Below are 23,951 nucleotides of genomic sequence, written 5' to 3' on the forward strand. Positions count from 1 at the left end.
CACATTCCCACAGTGCACTTGGAGAGGTGTTTCCGGATTTGTCTCACCTACTAAGACTGTTAACATTTCTGATGAGCAGGGAATCATCTTTGTATCTGTATGTCCCAAGCGCCCAGCATAGACAGAGCCTGTATCTAGGGGAAATTTAGCGGGTGTTTGAAGAATGAATGAGTGAGCCCTCTTGTCAATAAATTTTTATTGACGGAATCAATTAACTACACATTAACTCTGGGAAAATGCAGTGTTATAAATAGGATTGTTTTCACAAGAAGCTTTATAGGTTTGTTCCCCTTCCAAAATTAGAAGATAGTAATTTGTATGGGTTCGCAGTTTGAAAAATAAGCATGGCTGCCCTGGAAGGTTCCAGCCGGAGTGCCTGCTCTGAGGCAGAGCAGCTGCAATGGGCTGCTTGAGAGCCTGGCTCCCTGCCTCTCTGACCCCACCTGGACAATCCAGGAGGCTGAGCCCATTTGTGCTCGCTCCTCTCTCAGAGGCATAATTATTACAGCAAATCTATGGAAAAACTATGTTTTGTTCCATTTTGTTCCAGTCCCAGCGACTATCTCCAGGACGGAAGGAAAGTGACAGGAGTCAGGTGATCAGCTAGACCTCAGGGGAGACCTACGGATCCAGGTTATAGGCATTCCAGCCTGCCTCCCCCTCTTCTCCCTTTTTGCTTAGCAAAATAAAAGCCAATGATACCCTAATTTTTATAACTCCTCTCACCTAAAAGCAGCACAAATAACTCTTAGACTAGATCATTTGGAACCCTGAACTCAAAACCTCAAAACTTGTTTTCCTGGGATGAAGATAATCTGAGAATGGTTTTAACTTGCTTGTCCAGCAAATGTATCAAAGAAGGCAGGAAACGTTTCCTCTGTGGATTATACGATAGAAATTCCCATCACATCGGAGTTAGCCAGAGGCGCCATTAGAAGCCATCCATGGTGACCAAGCTAGCCCATCCCCACCTCGCCTTGCCCTGAGCCTGAGCTGTCCTTGCTATTCCTTGGGACCAGAGCCGTAACGAAGGTGTCATGAGAACACTGTGGAGCTGAATTTGGCACTGAGAAGAATGGGCGTGTCAGGGAGGGCTACTGTTGGTGTGGGGGGCTTACTTTCTGTACAGAGGCCTGGGGCTCCTCAGGCACCTGGCTGTCTCTCTCGCCTGCTGGACCCTCTCCATAGCCCAAGCTATAATCAGTTGACAGATGTTAGGCCAGCAAACTGCAAGTCACTGGCCAGGTGGTCCTGCACCCTCCAGGGTGTGGTCCATGCCCCTGCCCCTCAAGTCCATTGCAGTCTGGGGCTGGGCCTTCCTGCCCTAGGACACTGCAACACCAGCAGAGCAGGGTTCCTCAGCCCTGGCCACACATTGGGTTCACCCGGGGAGCTCTCAAACATGTAGGTACCTGGGCCCTCCCCCAGAGATTCTGATTTAGTTAAAGTGGAACCTGAAACGTCAAGATTTAAAAGCCCTCAGGCCACTCGAACGTACAGCCTGGTTTGAGAAACATGGGTGAAGGACCACTCCGAATAAAAAATGCTTCCTCTGAAGTCCACAGTCTGGAGAGTCCTAAGATGAAATTCAATTTCCCTGAAGGACTAGACCAGCTGTGAGCTACCCGGAAGCAGGGATCCAATCTTATTCATCTTTAGCCCGGCTCCTGATATGACACTTGGTCTCCAGAGGGTGCTCAATAAAAGGTTTGGTTGAATAAATGAATGCATCAACTCAGATCCCCCACATCTGCCCCCTTTTAGTTCTAGTCCTGTGTTCTGCTAGAAATAATGCAACTAAAACAGGGCACAGCCCTAATTTCACAATTTGCTTATTTTTTTGCTCTCCTAATATTCTAAAATAAATGTGGCGCTAGGACTATCTTTCCAAAATGGTGAACTTCTAGACTGTTTTCTTGGCAAAAATTTTAAAAATTAACTGAATTTTTAATGCTTAGGTTGTGTCTACCTAATTCTGAAACAACTAGTTGAGATTGACAAATTTGTCGACTCAATTAAAGACATCAATGTGGGTAAAAAAATGAAAGGCAGTCTTATTTCAAAAAGCAGGGAGCAAAAACCTAAGGAGGAGGCGGTACTGGCTGAGAATACGAAACTATTCAGGTATACTCATGGATGACAGACCTTTAAGGATTAATTAGGAAATCTAAGCTATGTGAGCAAAATGTTTAATATTCGAGATTGACAGTTGATGTGAAGAAGTCAACTACAAATTTTCCCTCAGTGTCACCATCTACAACAAAATCCTAGCCTAGGATGGTATTTTTGATACTAAAAAACAATTTTTTTAAACTAAACTTATCCGTTAGAAACAGACACAAGAGGACAAACTAAACCAGCTGTACAACTAAATGTTCCATCTCCCACCCAGCAATCTATAAGCACGGTCTCAGCTGACAGAAGTTACCATCTGTCTCAGCCTGGTTTCCACCCAAGGAGGAGGGTGAAACCCCTGAAGCTATTTCACATGAAAATCAACTTGGGGAGTTGAATATTTACTTGAATGTTTATCAGGAAGCCGGTCTATCTTCCATACCACGGCCCGGTAGGCACTCTCATATTTTGCTGACCCCACAGTGACCTGTATGACAGGTTCAGATTCAGGTTCATGTAAATTCCCCAGACATGCCCGGCGGTTCATTTTGGCTTTCAGGGACTTCTGCCTCTGGAGGTTCATGGTCCACAGGGCTTTGATCCATTGCGATGGGACAGGAAAGTGTATCATTATGTTGTCACAGGACCTCGAGGAACTGGGATGGGATGGTCTCTGAACCAATGGGGCCATGTTAACAAAGGCCTGCAGCTCCACATATGCCCCCTGGACAACCACAGCAGCCTTCAGAGAAAAGGGGAGATCTTCCCCGTTATACAAAGTCTTGAAACGCATCAGCTCAAACCGGCAGGCATCCAGAGGTACAAACTTAATGATTCTCGATTGCTCAAATTCTTGTGCTTTCACACACTTATGAAAATGATAGTCAAGAATATCAATCCCCTTCTTTTCTGGGTCTTTTTCAAAATACTGTTCATTTCGCTTCTGCAGCTCAAGGTCATTCAATGTTAAAAAGCAGTCCGTGTTCCCATTCACAAAGCCCAGGCAACAGATTTGAGTGATCACAGCACTTTCAACCAATTTTCCTTCTTCTTTCGTGATTTTACCCCAAAAGTTATCCACAATTTCCAGGGAAATTTCTTGTTCCTCATAGTTCCTTTTTGGTTTTGAAATGGCTGGTAGCTTCATCAGCTCCTCCTCCACAGTAGTCAGAAAGTCGAGGAAGTCGTTGTACTCTGTGGACCCCAACTTCAGCATCTGTTCTATGTCTGGCTCATGAACTACTTCTGTCTTAGAATGGTATTTTCTTTTTTCTGTGTAAGACACGTGTTCAATCTTCACAGTATGGATTTTTCCTGCCACGCTAAAGTTCTCAAGTTTGGGTTCAGAAAGCCTGCAATGAGGATCGAGCTGCAACTCTTTAAATGGTTTTTCTAACCCCTTCTCATAATACATTTGCAAAATTCCTCCAGGTAAGACTTTTAAAAAAATCGGTCCCCACTGACGGGAAGACATCATGTTCTTCTTCTCAGGAATCCTCAGCATGAAAGACCATCCGGGTTTGGGCCGACTCCTGAAGAGCGAGTGGGGAACAAAGGAAGAGGCAGGGTCTTCGACATACAGACATCGCATCGACAAGTTCCCGAACGAGTCTTGGTTCTCGGCTGACTGGAGATGTTCAAGCTTCTCACAGATGTAGCTGAGTGAACACTGATTTAAGCTTTTTTGATCAATTGGCATCTCTTTGTCTCTTGATGGGAATGTCTTTCTGCTTCCTGGAGGGTCAAAGGTGAACTGGGAAGCACTGCCTTCATCTTTCCAAAATGGACTTGAAAAAGCACAGTCCTCCCGAAAATACTGAAACTGGACAGCGTCACTTTGGAACCCCAGGCTTTCGGCCTGGGGAGGGCTAATGTCATCTGGAAGACCCACTCTGGCAGCCGGATGCGTACACGAGTAGTCACTGGGTAAGGAAGCATGGGACAAACAGGTTGGTTTAGTAGGCAGCAAGGCAGGGTCTGCTCCTGGTGGTGTAAGTGGGCTGTTTGAAGATAATTCCGGAATAGGATAAAGCACATGGGTCCCTGCTTTGGGGATGCCAGGGAAACCTGGGAAGTCTTTAGTAGGTGTAGAAAGAGGAGAGTTACTTGGAGGTCCTGGACTGAAGTAAAAGTCTATGATGGGAGAGGGGAGAGGGGTACCACTGGTGGAGGAGGGTGCACTGGGAAATTCCTTAGGACCAGAGAGGTTCAGCTTCAGTCCGTTTGGTCTACAGATGCCTTGATTCTCCCGAGGGGAATTCTTTGAACTTTGAGAAGATTGTAAAGCAGAGTCATCATCAAATGTAACCCAGTTGCCTGGGTTCGTAGAGCACATCTTTGAAATCGGATCGTGGTCTTCTCAAGGAATCAAGTACACTGTCTCTGTTAGAGGAGAAAAGAGAAAATAAGAATATAAAATGAGGTGTGAAATTCAAGCTACTAGAGGTCTTTAGTTCTGAGAAATGACTTGGATTTAAAAGCATCCAGATTTACAGATTAACTGAGTCAAATTCATAGAAGCCGAACGAAGTATGATGGTTCCCAGGGGCAGACGGGAGAGGGAAGGGGGCATTTGCTGTTCATATTATTTAGCCACAAAAAGGAATGAGTTTTCATCATGCGAGAAGAAAAAGTTCTAGAGATCTGTTGGAAACAATGTACACGTAGTTAACAATACTGTACTGTACACTTAAAATTTTGTTAGGTTTTAAGAATTGTTATTTTTTTTACCACCATTTAAAAAAAACTGCAACATTTAAATCAATTCAAAAAGTCTTTTATTTGAATGATTACTGTGTAGCCAGACCTTGTTAGTGCTGTAAAAAATACAACAGAAGATAAAAACCCAATTTATAATGTACTTATCACCCACTGACAGCCCCAAAACATGTGAGATTTACAGCTTAGAAGCTTTTTCAAATTCATGCTCTCATTTATCAAAATGACCCTAGGAGGTATAAATCACTATTCTCATATCATAGCAGAGATTACTTAGGTTTAGCATCATTGCCTAAAGTCACCCAACTGGAAAGAGGCAGATCTAGGATTTTTTAAAATAACAGCTTCATTCACACACATGAAATTTACCCATTTTGACGATTCAGTGGTATTTAGTACATTTACAGAGTTGTGCAACTATCACCACAAATTCCAGAACATCTTAGACTTCCCAAAACTAAACCCTGTACCTAGTAGCAGTCATTCCTCATTCCACTCCCCTACCCCAGGCCCTGGCAACCATTAATCTGCTTTATTTTTGTATGAATTTGTGTAGTCTGGACATTTCATATAATTAGAATCTACAACATATGGCCTCTTGTGTCTGGCTTCCTTCACTCAGCATAGTATTTTCAAAGTTCATCCATGTTATATCATGGATCAGTAATTCATTCCTTTCTGTGTCTAAATAATATTTCAGAGTGAGGCTATTTTGTTTATCCATTCATCAGTTGATGGACATTTGGTTTGTTTCTATTTGAGGGCTTTTAAGAATACTGCTATGAACATTTGTGTGTAAGTTTCTGTGTGATCATTTCTCTTGGGTATATACCTTGGTGTGAAAAACACCAGAATTTGAACACAGGTAATTTTGTGTCAATCTAATCCAATATAAATTACTGAAATTATCCTAATGACATCATAGGCGATGAGCTGTCTGGCCCCAGCACTGACCTGGGGGTTGGGTAGTGTGAAAGCTGGGCGCTGCTCCACCAATCACTCCGGACATTCAGTGACAAGACCAGAATCATCTCTGAGTTTCTTTCCCACTCTAAAACAATTCTATGATGGTTGACATCCAGTTGAAATTTTTTTCAAAAGTAGAAACTGTGTTACCACTGGGATTTTGGACCAAACCTCTAAACTGATAGAAAGTAAAACTCCATGAGATCTACAGATGTGAAAACTGAAAACTGGACTAAAGGCCATGAGAAAGGCATATTTTCTCCCTTCAGCCGCTTTCTCGCCTCCCCATGTGGACAATGAAGCCTCAACCAATGCAATCATTGAAGCATGGAAAAGAGCCAGCGCAGAGAGAGAGAGAGAGAGAGAGAGAGAGAGAGAGACAGAGACAGAGACAGAGACAGAGACAGAGAGACAGAGAAGAGGCCTGGGGCTCCACTGGGGACAGGGCACGCTCAGTGTTGTCATTTGCTAAATCTGCACATTCCTGAGGGCACAAAAACACAGTGAAGCCGCAGCCCAGGCCAGCTGGCTCTCTCTGGAGGGCATTTCACTGTCCCTGCCCTTGGGCTGGAGCTGCCATAAAGCACTTCCCTTCGGAGCTGGAAGAGCAGTATTTCAAGGGACTCGCCAAAAAAGCCTCCGAGTCAGGAAATCAGCAACACTATTTCTTTTCTTCTTTTTTAAAGATTTTATTGGGGAATTGGGGGAGGGGAATAGCGCTGGGGAATTGGGGGAAGGGGAACAGACAAGTTGCTGTCCTTTTGTTCTTCAGTCTAGTTGTGGAGGACGTTGCTTCACTGGCCCAAGTTGGCACCATCATTGCGCTCTTCCTGGGCGAGGCAGATCAGTCACCGGCTTCTGGACAGTCGCTCACTGCAGCTGCTGGCCGCTCACACTGGCTGCTGGCTACACATGGTAGCCCATGGCAACCCACTGCCACAGGGGCTGCAGCCTACGCCGTAGCCGGCGACTCACAGCGGCCCAGCTCCAGGTTGAGCTGTTGTTCGGCATCTTAGCTGTAGAGGGCAGTGTCACTGGCCCTCATATGTGGGATCTGAACCGGGGCCCTCTGGCGTCCCAAGCCAGCTCTTAACCATCGCGCCACTCGGCCGGCCAGCAGCGCTATTTCTTGACCCATCCCATCGCACCCTCTTCAGAAGGAATCCAGCCAAAATAATTTTTCATATAGGATGAGAGAGCGTGTAAATATTTACTTCAGTTGAGTTTATTAAAAAGAAAACGAAAACCAGGAGAATAAATAATTCAGCTTCAGGCTGACTCCTATTCTGATCTAAACCACTCATCCTCATCCGTTTTCCATTGGTAGCTTCAAAATTTGGAACCGTGATATTGGTTTCTTGAGAGTTTTTGCTTACTGTGGGGAAAAAAAAATTATTTCCATAAACCAGATAAAGAAATCAATCCCGTTAATTTTTAAGGGACCCTTGCACTTCACAAAGCACACCTTGCAAAGAAAAAATCTCCTTCCTTGAATGCAAAAATCTCTGCAAAACACACTCTTCCCCCTATGCAGGGCTCTTCCATGGGAGGCACTCAACAAATGTGATGTGAGTTTAATTCAACCAGATGGAATTCTACACTGTGCCCAAACTCTTGTCCCTGTTTAAAGGGCAGGAATTAGACGCCACCCTGGAGTGAGCGGCTAGGATTCCAGATTCCTTGGTCAAGGAAAGGTTTGTTTCCTGCTGTGCTCTTCTTTCTCCTCTTTCTCTCTTCCTATTGCTGCCCTTCCTTATCAATCCTGTTTACACTCATTTCCATTTATTTTATCTCTTTCACCCTTTCCCTCTACCTGACCCCATCTTTCTATTTTAGCCTCAAAGCAGCAACCAGTCAGTATCCCCAAAGTCAACAACTAGAATCAGTTCCATCCAGTGTGTTCCTTCTCTTTCCTCCCTCCTAACCCAGCCACTCCCCCAGCAGGGAAAGGGGGCCACATCCTGTCCAGAACCTTGGTCTGTCCAAGGCCCATTGGGTCTTAGGGAAGGATGAGATAGCTCAGAGTCAAGAGGTCTAGAAGGTGTCTTCTTTTAGTCATCCGCAACTTCACCCCACCTATTTCAAGACATTGGAATCTAAAAGTATTCAGGCAGCAGCATCGTTTAACCTCAGTATTTTTTTTTTTTCCTGCACTGCAAATGGGGTAGGATCTCAGTTTTTGTCTGGGCCTCCCAGACGGCCCTAAATCTTACCATTTACAGAGCCCTTTCATAGGCATCATCTCATTTAAATGTTATGACAATCCAGAGTGGACCTCGGCATTTGAGTGCCTTCTGCAAAGCCCACAGTCCAATTAGTGCAGAGCCAGGAGCCCAGAACTCCTGGCACCAGGTCCCCGGCTGCCTTCCTCTGAAGCAAAGCTTCCTCTGGTTCAGCTCCCTGGTTTTGTCCTCAGATGTGGGCTCCCTCCCACCCAGCATGTCCTAATCCTTTCAGAGGTCTGTTTTCAGTCAATCTGGGTTATACTGCAAACTCCTAGATGACAATTCCAGACAAAATTCATAAACAGGGCAAGACACCAAGACTCTGAATGAGGCATAAATACAGAAGGAAAAAAGTATTATGGTGGCAATTTCTAGAAATCAATCTCTGAGGTTGGAAGGTTTCTAAGGGGAGTGAGAGTTTGCTTCCCCTTAAGACTATTAGTCTTTTTGGCTGCCTATTTTCGAGCGGCAAGAGAATACATTGAACTCAAGATCAAATTGAAAGTAAATGCACATGCCTACTCACACCGGGAATAACAAGGACCTAGGTGGACTGTGGTTTCAGCCTCTGACTTCAACACATGTGACAGATGGCATTCCAAAACCTAGCACATTCCCTTGGATGTAACGGAGAGTTTAACAACCCACCAAAAATATTTAGGGAAGCCCTAAGATAATTAATTACCCCCACCATGCTAGATGTTGTATCAGCAAAGGAGGGCCCCAGGCCATAGCCAACATGAGAAAGGCTGCATTTACACACAAAGCCCTACCCTCCACCCCTTTCCTCCACTAAGAAATCATACCAGAATTCTTAAAGAGTATTATGGAGATTATAATGTGTTTAAATTGTTTTAAACATAAAATCTTTCACAAATAGCAATGCCTTAAATATTACTGATAATACTACAAATTATTTGCAGTAAGCCTGATGAATAAGAAGCATGGGCATGGAAAAGCGGTCTCCCCAAAAGGAATTTGGGGATAAAAAATTTCAAGTTATCATACAAAAAATGTCATATTCTTTGAGAGTCAGGGTGAAGCTTTTTCAGGAAGGGATCATGTCGCATTCAGTAGGGCATTTTCCACATTGCCTACAAATGTCTGACACGAGTGTGCAGCTGCATAAATTTTTGATGGAATAATTTTAAATCGTCTATTTAGTTTTCTATAAAGTAAATCTCTATGCTGCCCTCCCCAGTTCAGAGAATCACTGAATTTTAGAGTTAGGCAGAAATTGGAGGTATTCTGTTCCATTAGCCACACCAGCAAATATTTAAAGTACTACTTACTATGTGCTCATGGTATGCCAAGGGCTGTATGTGCACGATCTCATTTTAATCCTCACAACCCCATCAAGTAATAATATCACCGTTTTGTAGAAGAGAAAAATAAGGCTCAGAGAGGTTAAGCTACATGCCTAAAGTCACCCAGCCAGGAAGAGGCAGACCTGAACTATGACCACATCTGTCTGATCCCAAAGTCCACGCTTGATACCGTCCACCACCCCAGAAGTCCCAAGAGATCGGAACGACTGGCTGGTGTCAGTGTCCTAACTGCCACTTCCAAGCACTTTCCACCACTCCACCCTGCACTAAGGAGAAAGTTCCAGGGTAGGACCACCACTTCCTACAACCAGTTATTCTCTAAACGGGAAGGATTCTGTTTTCACCTGAGGAGAGCCCACCACATGCATCTGCCCACTTAGGCACCTCAGGCTTTGGGAAAGGCAAGCTCTGAGCCAGTTTTCCTCATGAATGCTCAAGAACAACAGCAGCTCAGTATCAACTGGGGTCAGTTCTGAGAATGGCTTTCATCACTGCCCTATTTCCTGTTCCTTCTCAACTGTATCAACTGGCCAGCACCCTTAGTGATGAACCGTTTTTCAGACTTGCTGCCCAACAAATGCACTTAGGCACCACCTGCTCTTCTAGTGGCAATCTTGGTAGACCGTCTAATTCCCCAAACTTTGTGTAACTCCCTGTATCGCCCTTCCTCCCATGCGATCTCCCACCCCCCTCTATTCTCGAGGGCCTATATCTGCTGTTCTTTGTAGTTTTCCTTTGCTTTTCTTCAGAAACCATTCAAATAAAGTGTAGATATGAAGTTCTACCTTTTCCTGCAGGTTGTCCAAATCAGATTAGAGGCATTTGGTTGTTGAATCAGCATTCCAGGTCATTTGCAGCTGAAGACTTTGCCCCTACTTCAGCGTACTATCTGTGGAGAACAACACCCTCTAGGATGATGCCCAGGGTCTGTCTGGCTTCTCTGTTCCAGCCAGACGCTGAGGGCGGACCAATGCTGAAGGGGTATTCAGCAGAGAGAGCTCAGGAAGCATCACCGACACTCAGCAGTCACCTCCTGGTATCAGCCCCACCCAAGTTGTCATTGTGAAGCTGACTCCTACTCACGCCTCATGAACACATCTGGCCCCTCAGCAATGCCCTTGGCTTTGCACAGGGCTGAATTTCATCCTTTGTGCCTGTGACTTTTTACTCTATAACAATGCTGCATAATCTAGAGAAAGAATGGCTTCATGTCAGTATCTGTGTGGTTGCACTGGCAGTCCTCCAAATAAGAAATTCTCCAACTCACCCCAGTGCTGGATTCCTCAACTGCCGCACTGACACTTAGGCTAGGGCTGCATTTGCAGAGCCTCCCTGTTGTTTCGTATGGTGGGAGGGCTGCCATCTAGGTCCTGTCCTTGCTATGCTGGTTTGTGCACCCTGGAAACAAAGCCAAAGTCAAGGACAGCCTGGCGTGCAAAATGCATCCATGAAGAATTTTCTTAAAGGTTTGCTCTGAAAGTGTTTAACATACCATTCATACAGAATGTTTCCCTTTAAAGGGGAAACTGAAAGTCTGAAGCAGAAAGGAATGATAAGACAACACAAAGCCCAGAATAAACGAAAACACTTGCAGAGCACACTCTCACCTTAGGTCCCAGGAAAAGTGCTCACTGCAGAGACTGCATGTATTATTAGCACATATGTTCTGCAGCCCATAATATTTAATCACAAACATGTGTGGTATTTAGTTCAGCTATGTGACAGGAAATACCATTTGTAAAATATTAAACCACAGCAAAACCTATCCATGCCTTCAAATATTATCAGTGCTGGTTCCCGCGCAGGTCACCAACCCCATGCCTCCCCGGTGGCATTTAACCACTCCTTTTCCAGGATGAATTTGAGTCCCAGCTATTATTTTAGTCTTGTTTTAATAATCTGATCATTTCCTACATCAGAGAGTAATACGAAAAGATACCAACTCAAACTGGCTAATCCCAGGAGGTGGTCTTTACAAGAACAAAGAAACGATTTAAGGCTAGGCAGGCATTCTCATTTCAGAATTTTATTCTTCTCGCCATGACATTGTCAGGGAATAGCCAGGCCATGTTCACGTCACTGTCATAGATGCTATAGAAATTTGCTAAACAGAGGTCTCTGAGCCTCAGTTTCTTCGTCTGTAAAATGGTGATAATATTTGCCTTGTATGTAAATTGCCTCATAGCAGGTAGTCAACATATATAGTAATTTTCCTTTCTCTTTCTTTCCCCCTCCTTTCTGTTTCCCCTCTTCCATTCTAGCCTTCCTTTCTGTCGTCAGGAAGGAATTAAAGAGCCCAGATTCTGGAGTTTGCTTTTGCATTAGGTCAACTTGTTATAGATCCTTTTCTAGAACTCTGTCTCCATTCTGCCTGGCACATGACCCCGTCCGTCTTCGCCCTCCAGATGTGATCTGTTCCTATCTCAGTCCAATCCTTGTGCCTGAATCCCTGCTCAAGTCTTCTCCTGAAAGACGGCATCTCCCAAAGTGGAGAGAAGTCAATAGCATGGGAAAAGACCCATGGTCAAAAACATCTGCGAAATCCTGGTTAAACAAGGGGTTACAGGTCTCTTCATGGCAATCCTTCCCAGAGCCCGGAGGATGCGCATGTTTTCATGGGCTCCAGGGGGAAGGAACAGGAAAAGACCCACATGGAGTGTGTGCTTTAGAACACCCTGGAACACACTATTCTGAGATAAAGTGCCAGGGGCTAGGGAACGCACAGTTAGGACAAGCAGCAGCCAAAGGTTCTCTCCCTGGGCCACCAGCGGTCCTCACAAGGAGACATGCCCCCTTTGCTTTCCCAGACAGGGGACCAAAGAGCTTCCAGGTAGGCTAAGAACTGGAGTGATCTCTTGCCTTTGACCTTGGCAAGCCTGTGAGAGCTTCATTCCCCAGGGCATCCTCCGGGCATTGAGGGCGGCATCTGGCAGCTCCCTTCACTGTCCCTCTGACTGTCAGCACTGAAGCCTCCCACCCCTACGTCCCAGCCATTTCCAGCCAAGGGGAGACCGTCAGAGGACTCAGACCCTCTCACAGGATGGGACTCTGGGATGCTGCAGGAGGCCTGGTGCACACTCTGCCTGGGGCCACTGCCTAGCTCTCCCCAGTCTCCCCACATCCCAGCACCTGGTCCTCTACCCTTCACAGGCCTCAGGGGCCCTCCTCAGTCTCCCACTACAGAGGGTCAGGGAGAGAAATGTATGGGGCTCTGCAACTAGGGTCAGCCCCTCATGTGTGCTGTGAGTGAGTAGCACTGAACTCTTGGGCTGCTCTCTTAGGGAAAAGTGAGCACCCAGCACACTCCATAGCCAAGCCTTGTCCAAGTTATGAAGGAAGGAAACTACCTTAAATAGGGTCCTCCCTGTGCGGGACACAGAGCTGGGACTCACGGTCTCAGCCAGTCATCAGCCTGGCCTAAAGTTCTGTTCTCCATCCTTAGGACCTGCAGGTGGCAAGACGGGGACCTTCTGAGCCATGGTTAAGAGGAGCGCCTCCTTCACCGTCCTCTAGTGACAGCAAGGAATCAACCCACAAAGACAAATGAGCACAGATGTGTAGTGTGCAGGCTTTTGTGCCAAAGTCACCTGGCCTCTCACCTCAGTCCCCTTACTCAGCCCTGAGGCATGTTGCTTAACATCTTTTGGCCTCAGTTCCCTCAACTATAAAGTGAAAATAAATAACACCAACTTCCTTAAACTCCCAGACATTATCCTTAGTAATATTTTTTACTGATACATCTCCTCGGGCAGGGGAAACAAAAGAAAGAATAAACATATGGGATTACATCAAACTAAAAAGTTTTTTCACAGCAAAGGAAACCATCAACAAAACAAAAAGACATCCTATTGAATGGGAGAAGATATTTGCCAATGATACATCCGATAAGGGGTTAAAATCCAAAATTTATAAAAAAAACCTCATAAAACTCAACACCCAAAAACAAACAATCCAGTTAAAAAATGGGCAGAGGACATGAATAGACATTTCTCCAAAGAGGACATACAGATGGACAATAGACATAGGAAAAGATGCTCAAAATCACTAATCGTCAGAGAAATGTAAATAAAAGCCACAATGAGATACCACCTCACTCCTGTTAGAATGGCCATCATCGATAAATCAATAAACAACAGGCGCTGAGGAGAACGTGGAGAAAAGGGAACCCTGGTGCACTGCTGGTGGGATTGAAAGTTGGTGCAGCCATTATGGAAAACAATATGGAGGTGCCTCAAAAATTAAAAACAGAACTACCTTATGACACAGCAATTCCACTCCTGAGTATTTATCCAAAGAAATCCAAAATACTAATTCAAAAAAATATATGCACTCCCATATTTACTGCAGTGCTATTTACAATAGCCAAGATATGGAAACAGCCAAAATGCCCATCAATACATGACTGGCTAAAGAAACTGTGGTACATTTATACAATGGAGTATTACTCTACCATAAAAAAGAATGAAATCTTATCATTTGCAACAACATGAATGGACTTAGAGGATATTATGCTAAGTGAAATAAGTCAGACTGAGAAAGACAAATGCCATATGATCTTACTTATATATGGAATTCTAAGAACAGAATAAATGAGAAAACAAATTAGAAACAGACTCATAGACACAAGAAACAAACTGATGGTTGCTAGATGGGAGGGGGGTTGGGGGATGGAGGAGAAAGTGAAGGGATTAGTAAGTACAAATTAGTAGTCACGAAATAGTCACGGGGATGTGAAATACAGTATGGGGAATATAATCAGTAATGTTGTACAGACTATATAGGGTGTCAGACAGGTACNACAAGACCTCAAGGAGAGTGGGCTTCTGAGCTGCATCTTGAAGGCTGACAGGAATTGATCAGGCAGAACAGAATAGAGAGAGGTGTTTGTGCAAAGACAAGGAGGTAGGAGAGAGCCTGGTTCTGCAGGAAGATGGACATGGCTGGAGACAGGAGTGGACATGGGTGATAAGGTGAAAGAGGCAACTAGGTGAGTATAGTACAGAAGTCCTTCCGTATCATGCTAAGGAGTTTGATTTTATCCTAAAGGAAACAGGATTCAGTGAAAGACTTTAGAGAGAGAATAAACAGGATCAGATAAGAATTTTAGGAAGAAAGCTCTGACAATGGAGGATGGACTGGAAGGTGGTGAGGCTAGAGGCAGGAAAACCAGATAGGAAGCTGTGCCAGGAACACAGGCAAGAAACCAGGGTTGAACCTGATGGCTCCCGCCCACATACACTTAGTTTTAAAGTCTGAAATATAAAGAGAGAAGAGATTGTTTTTCATGTACATCTCTCATGGCATGGGGCAATTTCCCCAAAGCTTTGCGGAACTATATCACCTTCATCACTCTCCACAGTGACTTGATGGCACCAGGAAAATGATGTAGGTTGTAGCATCACGACCAGCGGTGATGTGCAGGTGCCTCAAACACAGCAGCCACTTAGTAAGTGGTGACTGCAAGCCTGAGCCACACATATCATAAGGAGACGGGGGTAGACAAGCTCTCAACAAAGTATGGACAGGGTCCCAGAAGCATGGAAAAGTCCAAGCAAGGCAACAAGTCAGAAGCAAGACAAACAAAAGTTCCAGGAGGGTAGGGGTTAAAAGAACCAGTTCTCCACCGGAGGGTGAACACAGACCGTTAGGAAACCAGTAAAGGAGGCCAGCACCTGTCTCTGGTGGTGAGTTGCTCCTCTCAGTCTCCGTCTCCAGGAGCAAAGTGTAGTTGGGGTAGCCCATGAAGTGTCTCCTGGAAATCCAGGAAAGGCACTCCCTCTGGCCAGGCACACAACAGGCAGGCCGCAAGGGGTGGAGTTTGCAGCAGGCTTCCCACCATGAGTGGCCAAAGCCTGTGTGCACGTGTGGAAGGGCATGTGTGAGCAGTTAAGTATGAACATCTGGTGGGAGAGGGGACTGTGTGGGTGGGGACAAGGCAGATCCTGACAAGCAGGGGATGGGTAAAGCCCATCACGTGTGGTACAGAGCCATTCTCACTGGGAGTTTACAGTCAAAAGATGAATGATAAAGAGGATGAAGTAGGAAGCCTAAAATAACAATTTCCTTCCTTAAGCGGGGGAGAAAAAAATGCTCATCGAGGCAAGTCTGAGCCTTCTTAGAACTGAAGGATTCTGACATTAGCACCCAGTTCCCAGGAAAACCTGATCTTTTTTTTTTTTTACCAAGATAATTTTTCTGAAAATCAGGAGCACCTGACTGCTGGTGTGCTACTTAGAATGACCCCAACTAGCACCTTCCACTAAATCCACGGCTAGCAAAGGAACTGGCAATTTTCACAAAATTTATGAGGTTCTGTTTCAAGCCACAAATGAGCAACAGGGCTGGAGGTGCGCTAGGGGAGGGTCTCGGTTGTAAAGATGTGAAATTAAAACATTTCTCTGTTTGTATTAACGCTAAATTGAAGCCAACAAAAAGCACGTTTTGTAGCATCAATTACCTTCTTCTAGGCCCTCTCAATTGGCCTTGGATACGAGTTACCATGAGCTAGGAAAAAAAAAAAAAGTACAAAGGGATGAACAGAGGCCAATGTGTCAGTCCTGTCTCCGAATTTCTGGGCCACGGCTGTTTTAAATTAGATTCTCAGTGCTGCTTCCATGCAACACTTGGCTTAGGTCTGCAATGGAAAAGTTATTTTTGTGCTCCAAGCCACAGATATTTATATGGAGGCACATCCATAATTCCAATTATGTTTTGTTTTCATGATGCTCTTTTCCTCTACTTAAGAACAGTCAGAGCTATCATGATTATTTCTGATAAGGCACCTGCACAAAGCGCTGGACCGTACAGATTCCACAGGACCTGGTAAATGAGTGTTATAAAATGGGCAGATTTCAGGCTTTGGGAAATCCACAAGGAATACCTTCCGTTCTTCTGCCCACTATGGCTGCCTCTTCTTTGTCAATTCCCTACCTCTACTGACCTCTCAGGGCCTTCACGGTCTCTCCTGGGGAAACCTAGTCCCAGGAGTAGTTCTATCTGTTATTTACTCATATTTGCTCTATGGGGTCTTTGCATTTAAAATATTATCTTCAATAATGAAATAAAGGGCTTTTGTTTGTTTTTTGGGCCGGCCGAATGGCACGTTGGTTAAGAGTTGGCTTGGGACACCAGCTCTGAGCAGCAGGACCCGGTTCGGATCCCACATGAGGGCCAGTGACGCTGCGCCCTCTACAGCTACGTTGGTGAACAACAGCTCAACCTAGAGCTGGGCTGCTGTGAGTCGCTGGCAACGGCGTAGGCTGCAGTGGGGCTGCAGTGGGGCTGCCGTGGGCTGCCATGAGCTACCGTGAATGGCTGGCAGCCGGTGTGAGCTGCCAAGAGCTGCCGTGAGTGGCCGTCCAATGGTTGGCGACCGATCTGCCTCAGCAGGGAAGAGCGCAATGATAATACCAACATGGGCCAGTGAAGCAACATCCTCCACAACTAGACTGAANTCTTAAATATGCAAATCTCCTCCTAACCCTCTTCCCTGCAGGCCCATGAGGCCCAACTGAAGATAAGCAGAAAGTCCTGGAAGTTTAAAAAAACTATAATAGAGGATCTCTCTCTGGCCTTAAATATTTAGTAGGGGGAAAACCAAAATTGGCCACTTTGGTACGAAAATTGGTCAAGTAATTTATCTTAATTACCATGTAATTGCTTTTAGTGTTTTGAGAGGAGGCAGTAGCTAAATGGCCCAGAAAGAGTATTTAGCGCTTTATAATGCGATTCCTTCCCACACACTAATGGTGCTGCGTTCAGACTGGAATGCTCTGTGTGAGAAGTTAAGGACCATCATCTGCCAGGAGAGTCTCCCAGGATCGTCACTGTGGGGTGCTGGGCTTTGGGGAATGTCTTCCAAATGCTCTGCTACAAATTCTTGTGTCACACACCCCTGCCCATTCATTCAATGAAGAGTTATAGTGTCTCCTAAGTGCCGGGTCCTGGGTGAAGCACCATGCAGACCACAGACACAAATAAGACCTGATTCACTGGTCATGTGGTGGGGAAACAAGGAATCAGAAGTTAGACTTGTGTGTAGACACTTGTTCTTATCTTTAGTTGGGCCTCTGGGCCTGCAGGGAAGAGGGCTAGGAGATCTGCATATTTAAGATGTGTGTCGGAGCCAAGCCCCTTCAGCTAACTGTATCCTTCATCTTTTTCATGGTCAGCCATGCCACTGACTAGCTGAGAGACATGGGGCAAGTTCCTTTAATTCTGAGAGCCTCAGTTTTCTTGGGCATGAAATGGGATACTAATAGTTAACTTTTAGGGTTCCCCCCAAATTCATCCCTAACCCCAAGGACCTAAGAATGTGATTGTATTTAGAGGTAGGGCCTCTGAAGTGGTGTTTAAGTTGAGATGAGGCCGTTAGGGTGGGCCCTGCGCCAATCTGACTGGTGTCCTTATAAGAAGAAGTAAGGACACACAGAGAGATACCAGGGAGGTGAACACACAAAGAAACAGCCATGCGAGGACACAGTGAGATGGGGACCATCTGTAAGCCAAGGACAGAGGCCTCAGAAGAAACCACACCTGCTAACACTTTGATCTTGGATGTCTAGCCTCCAGAACTGTGAGGAATAAATTTCTGTTGCATGTATGAGTCACCCAGTTTGTGATATTGTTATGGCGGCCCAAGCAAACTAAGACAGGGCTCCTGTGCATACTAAATGAATTAACATCTCTACAATGGCAGGTACAGAAGGCGGGCATCATAAATAGAGGCCACTGTCACTATAGATTCCTGCTCCTAAGGTGCTTAAAACCTGGTAGAAAAGACCAGAGAAAATAACAAATGACAGACAGATGGTGCTGTCTCCCGTGCCGAAGTGCCCTGGGAGGTTCAGAGAGGACCGCCCTGGCTCAGGGGCAAGTAGACTGCATGGGAAGGGGCATCCGCGTGGGCACAGACATGGGGCAGCAGATCAGGCATCTGTGATCACACCCTCTGCTTGTGTTTCTATGCATTTGGGTCATGTGCTAGCTAACATCAGCATAAGGGAATTTCTTGCTCCCGGCTTCATTCCGTCTACTAAGCAGACACACAACCCAGTTACACATACGCTGGCCATTGATTGCTACAGCTGGTCTCCTCTCTGGCTGTCCAAACTGGGCCACAGCCACAGGGACTACCTCAGAGGTTTCGGGGCTGTGTGCATACCCCAAATCAAATGCATTTCGGTCTATCCATGGCCAGGCCTAGGCTGTTGCTGGCCACCCAGCTCGCCTGGAAATGTCCACGTCACTGTGAATACAAAGGCAGGAGCCAATGACTTACAGAGAAAAAGCATGTTTGCTTTGATCCTGGCCACTCCAGGGAAGGCCACGAATGTACATACGCAGAAATATGTAACAACTTGAGCAATTCCCAAAATAAGGAAAGGTTTTAAAAAATCGTTTAGTGAGGTCCTATTTACAAACCAAATCTAGAAGATTAACATTGACTTGGGCTCTTAAGTTTCAAATGCAGACATGACACTCAAAAATCATATTTGTGTCTCTAAATCCACAGGGAGTGCGTGCAAAATATTCGTGAATTTTATCACGTTTCAAAGGCCACTTTAAAGGCTTTAATGAAGAATTTTGCACGTAGAGCAAAGTATGATTAGAAATGTGCTTAAATGGATGCGAGTGAATGGATTAGCTGACTGACATTCTTGGCAATGGGCATTAGCTTATACTGAAACTCTCCGGCTCAACCTGGGGCGGAGCTGTTTGCCCAGCCTGGGAGTGAGGAGGCCAGTGTTTAGGAGGCTTTGTTCCAGCTCTGCTTCTCTCTGGCTCTAGAAATTAAAATAAGTCACTGCTAGCAAGTGGTTTCCAAGGTCCCTTCAAACTCTAACAATCTGTGAAGATGAATTCTCCTAAAAGGGGGTCTACAGAGAAGTGTCTCCCTGACGACCCTTTCCCACCTAAACTCTTCAGGATTCCTGCAACCATGCTTCAGGGCAGAAGTCTTCCAAAGATGGCGACAACAGTGTCTCCCATCCCACGCTCCTCTCAAGGGCTACCTGTGCCCTCCTCCAGTTGAGAGGGTGTCTCCATTTCCCCTGCCCTTGAATCTGGGCGGGCCTGTCATTGCTCTGATTAATACAATGTAGCAGACGTGACACCGTTACAATTTGGGGCATAGGCCTGAACGACCTAGACGCTGCCATTTCCCACTTGTCAGAGCCCTGAGCCACCCCATAAGAGACCCAGGTTAGAGCTTCTCTGCCCAACTTCTCTGCTGGACAGAGAAGCCACATGGAGGAACCACAGTTAGGACCATGCTAGACATCAGCCACTTAAGCAGTCAGTGATTCTGGCCCCAGTTATCATCTGGCTCTAACTACATGAGAGACCTTAATCAAGGACCACCCAGCTGAGCCCAGTCAACCCACTGAACCAGCAAAGATAATATAAATTGTGGTTCTGAGCCTCTGTATTTTTGTGTGTGGTAAAATACAAAGTTTACTCTTTTAACCATTTCTAAGTGTGCAGTTCTGTGGCATTAAGGACGTTCATACTGTTGCACAGCCATCACCACCATCCATCTCCAGAACTCTTTCATCTGCCCAAACTGAAACTCGGAACCCATTCAACACTAACTCCCCTTTGCCCCTCCCTCTGCCCCTGGCAATCACCATTCTATTTTGTGTTTCTATGAATCTGACTACTCTAAGAACTTCATATAAGTAGAATCATTCAATATTTGTCCCTATATGATTGGCTTATTTCACTTAGTGTAACGTCACCAACGTTCATCCATGTTGAAGCATGTGCCAGAATATCCTTCCTTTTTAAGACTGAAACATATTCCATTGCATGTGTATAACCACACTCTGTTTATCCATTCACCCATCGGTGGAAACCTCTACATTTGGAGTGGTTATTCTACAGCAACAGATAATTGGAGCCATAGGCAATGCAACCCTGGGACACAGAGCAAGGCTCCCGAGGCCCACGTCAGGACCGGGTGAGTCTGGCAGAGACGCAGAGCACCAGGGCACTAACCCCCAGAGCAGGTGACTGGCCAAGAACCCAGGTTAGCATTCCAGCAGCCCTTGTCACAGTGGGTGTCTCCTGGGGCCTCCACTCTAGGCAGGAAGCAGTCCCAACACAGGGGCTGGCAGGATCTTACTCATGCCTGGGAGCCCTACCCTGGCACAAGCTAACGGGCCCAGAAAACTGTTCAGTGAATGAGTGAAAAATGTACCTGACACTGAAGCCAGGTTCTGACTTATCCCAGAGTTTCTTACAGGCTCCCTGAAGGACAAGAACTGTGCCAAGGAAAGCACAGAGAGCAGCTGCTTCTGGCCAAAAAGGAAAGGGGGAGGCGGCAGCCGCAGGGTGTTCTGATGGGAGAATTCACAGCCCGGCCCAGGCCTCCCAGGAAGCTCAGGATTGCCATCGAAGCACCCACCGGACCTAGGCAGCCCAGCAGGGACTTCATTTGGAAGGGAGGAGGCCCCATTCAGAAGGGCGTCCTGGGCATCGGTCTGAGCCAATAGGATGAGGCCTCGCCTCTCGGGGATCAGCCTGGCTCAGCTTGTTGGGACCAATTCCCAGGGCTCAGGGTGGTAGAACCCCTATTATAGGGGCAGGAGTAGGGCTTCGGGGCAGTCGGCCTTTGGTCATAGTGCAGGTTGTGGGGCAAAAATAAAGGGGACTTTTGCTGTGAGCTGAGTCACATATTTGAGCCCTGGCAGCTTTGGGACAGCAAGCTTCCTTCACAGCAGGAGGACCCAGGTTGGCTGCACTGTGACCCTCGCTCTCTCACCTTTACCAAGGAAACCCAACCCATTCTTCCTGCTGCTCTGCTCCACTAGCCACATAGCCAGGGTGCCCGACTGGTCACAATGCACCAGCACATGGACAAATCTAAGAAGAGGACTTCTTCCTGGTTGATTTAAAGAGTGAATGCCAACCATACAAATGCCCACTTGGGAGTTTAACAAAAAGGATTCAGGTTGTGTTTCAACTCTGCCTTTAGGTTTTCCAGCCTCTGAAGATAAAGTGAAACCTTGAGTAATAATTCCAAAGGCATTTTCCTCTATTTCTCTTCAAGCATACACCTCAAAGGTTAGGGACTGCTTGCTATGTGCAGAGTAGTGAGAAGCACCAGTAAAAGAGCTCAGAAAACATGGATTTTGGACTTGACTCAGCTTCTAAGTAACTGTAGGACTTTGAGAAAACCAATTACTCTCTTTGGGCCTCAGTTTCCTAATCCACAAATGGAGGAAAATACTTTGTATTCCTATTGGTTACGTGCATTAGTAAAAATATATGTTAGATGACATATAGACACACACATGCACACACACACAAGGTCCTCATAAGAAAAACTATAAATATGTTAGGGATTGCCATGTTCAGTANGCTACATAGCAGGTACTCAAAAAATGGTAGCATAGTGCTTACAAGCGATGGGTTCTTGAATCTGCACTGATCATTGGCACAAGTCAGGGGGCCCGAGCAGCAGGTTGGGCCAGGCCTGCAGGGGATGCCAGTGAGAGTCCTGGGATGCCTGTGGACTCCTGGATTGCTCTCTCTCCAGCAAGAGAAAATCAAGGTGCAAGCCTGGCATGGGCTGAATTGAGGTGTGACATGAAAGGCATTACTTAATCCAGCAAGTCAGCACAGCACCTGGAGATGTCAAAAGTAACCAGAGAAAAGATGGATCAAAAGTGACGTTGGCCTTTTCTACATGTGGCTGACATGTAAGGTGAAAACCTGAGACCATGCTTGTCACCTACAACCCAGAGTCAGGATCGCTCCATACCACACCTGGAGTGATTTCACTCCCTAGGGGACATTTGGTGATGTCTGGAGACATTTTTAGTTATCCCAACAGGGGGTAGGGAGTACTACTAAAATCCAGTGGGTAGAGGCCAGGGATGCTGCTAAACACCCTACAATGCACAGGACGGCCCCCACGACAAAGGATCATCCAGCCCAAAATGTCACCAAGGTTGAAAAACCCTGCTCTGCGTTGACAAGGTCAGTGAGCTGAAAGCTCACCCTTTCGTGTGTGTCTACTTTGTAGACAATGAATTGGAGGCTGGAGTTCGGTGATTTGCCTGAGGTGGTGCAACCAGAAAAAGGTGCTGTCAGCATCGAACCCTGTCTCGGACCCAAATCTCATGTTCTTCCCACTACACCACGTGGACTTCCAGTGTGGGAATCAGAACAGGACAGAGTGCAGAGAAAGGAATATTTCAAAGACGATCTGACAAGACCTGGACACCAAATGTGGGCTAGAAAACATGGGAAAAGGGGGAGTGTGGCACTTAGAAAAGCAGAGGCATGGGCGAAGCAGGCAGAGGGGCAGGTCTGTCACACATGGGTCAGGTCTGAGACATCCCAGTAGAAATATCTAGCCAGGAGCTTGAAATACAAAACAGTATGGGGAGAAAACCGCAGGCTACACATGCAGAGCTGGGCGGGTCTTACTCAGCGAGGTGAGAACTGAATACAGAAGAGGATGGGAGATGCCACAGGGTACGCAAAGCTGAGGACCCAGTCACCTTACAGGAGGAGGAAAAGAAGGGAAAGTGTCACACAGGAGAGGCCAGGGTACAACCAGGAGGTGCAGGGACCCCCAAGACAGGAAGGAGTGCCCTCATGGGTCCTTGAAGAGCTGCAGAGGGTGGGACAATACAGACAGATGACCTCTGGGTTTAGTAATCTTGTCAACGGTGACAGGGTTGGGGGCAGCTTCAGCAGCAGGTGGAGGTGAGGCCAGGCTGCCAGTCTGGAAGCAAAGGAAGCGTGGATGCCGGATGCCGGGGCCCATAGACAAAGGCTGGGACTCGGCCTTCCGTGTCTTGGCCACCCACCTCCTAGTTCCTAGATTTCTGTCCTCTTCTGAGCTGTTTTTTTTCCCTGGGCAGACTGGTTTCTGGCAGCCCTAGCAACAGCCTTCCTCTTTATACCCTATCTACCTTCTGGTCTCAGGAGAACAAAAGGGCCCCAGGCCTTCCAACTCTTGGAAAAATCCAGCCCACTCCTGGCCTGGGGAAAGAGGCAGACAAGCGAGCCTTCGCGCAGGCGAGGGCCTGCAAACAAGGCCTGCTTTCAGGGCTGCCTTCTGGTATTTATATTCCCGTGGGTTCTCCAGTGGGAAGAGCAAGCAAGGCGCTCAGAGAAGAAAATGAGAAAGGTCATTATCTCCTCAGGGGCCCCCAGGGCTGGGCTGGGTGCGGGGCCCTGCAGTGATTAGATGGCAGCTCCTGGAGTTTGATTCTGAATTCTCAGAGGAAACCATGAAAAAGATGTGGGATACAGTTAGCTGAAGGGGCTTGGCTCGGATCACACGTCTTAAATATGCAAATCTCCTCCTAACCCTCTTCCCTGCAGGCCCATGAGGCCCAACTGAAGATAAGCAGAAAGTCCTGGAAGTTTAAAAAAACTATAATAGAGGATCTCTCTCTGGCCTTAAATATTTAGTAGGGGGAAAACCAAAATTGGCCACTTTGGTACGAAAATTGGTCAAGTAATTTATCTTAATTACCATGTAATTGCTTTTAGTGTTTTGAGAGGAGGCAGTAGCTAAATGGCCCAGAAAGAGTATTTAGCGCTTTATAATGCGATTCCTTCCCACACACTAATGGTG

General features: G+C 46.2%; 1 protein-coding gene across 1 annotated transcript in view; it reads right to left on the reverse strand.

Annotated features, from left to right (window-relative positions):
• Positions 1-23,951, reverse strand: part of STON1 (stonin 1) — a 68,287-nt gene that overhangs the window by 14,450 nt on the left and 29,886 nt on the right. Inside the window, exon 2 of the mRNA XM_019655875.1 lies at positions 2,521-4,497. Coding sequence (XP_019511420.1) covers positions 2,521-4,450 — 1,930 coding nt within the window. The 5' untranslated portion in view covers positions 4,451-4,497. The remainder of the gene's footprint in view (positions 1-2,520; positions 4,498-23,951) is intronic.

The sequence above is a fragment of the Hipposideros armiger genome, unplaced genomic scaffold (genome assembly GCF_001890085.2).
Source record: "Hipposideros armiger isolate ML-2016 unplaced genomic scaffold, ASM189008v1 scaffold_248, whole genome shotgun sequence".
In the NCBI taxonomy this organism is placed as follows: domain Eukaryota; kingdom Metazoa; phylum Chordata; class Mammalia; order Chiroptera; family Hipposideridae; genus Hipposideros; species Hipposideros armiger.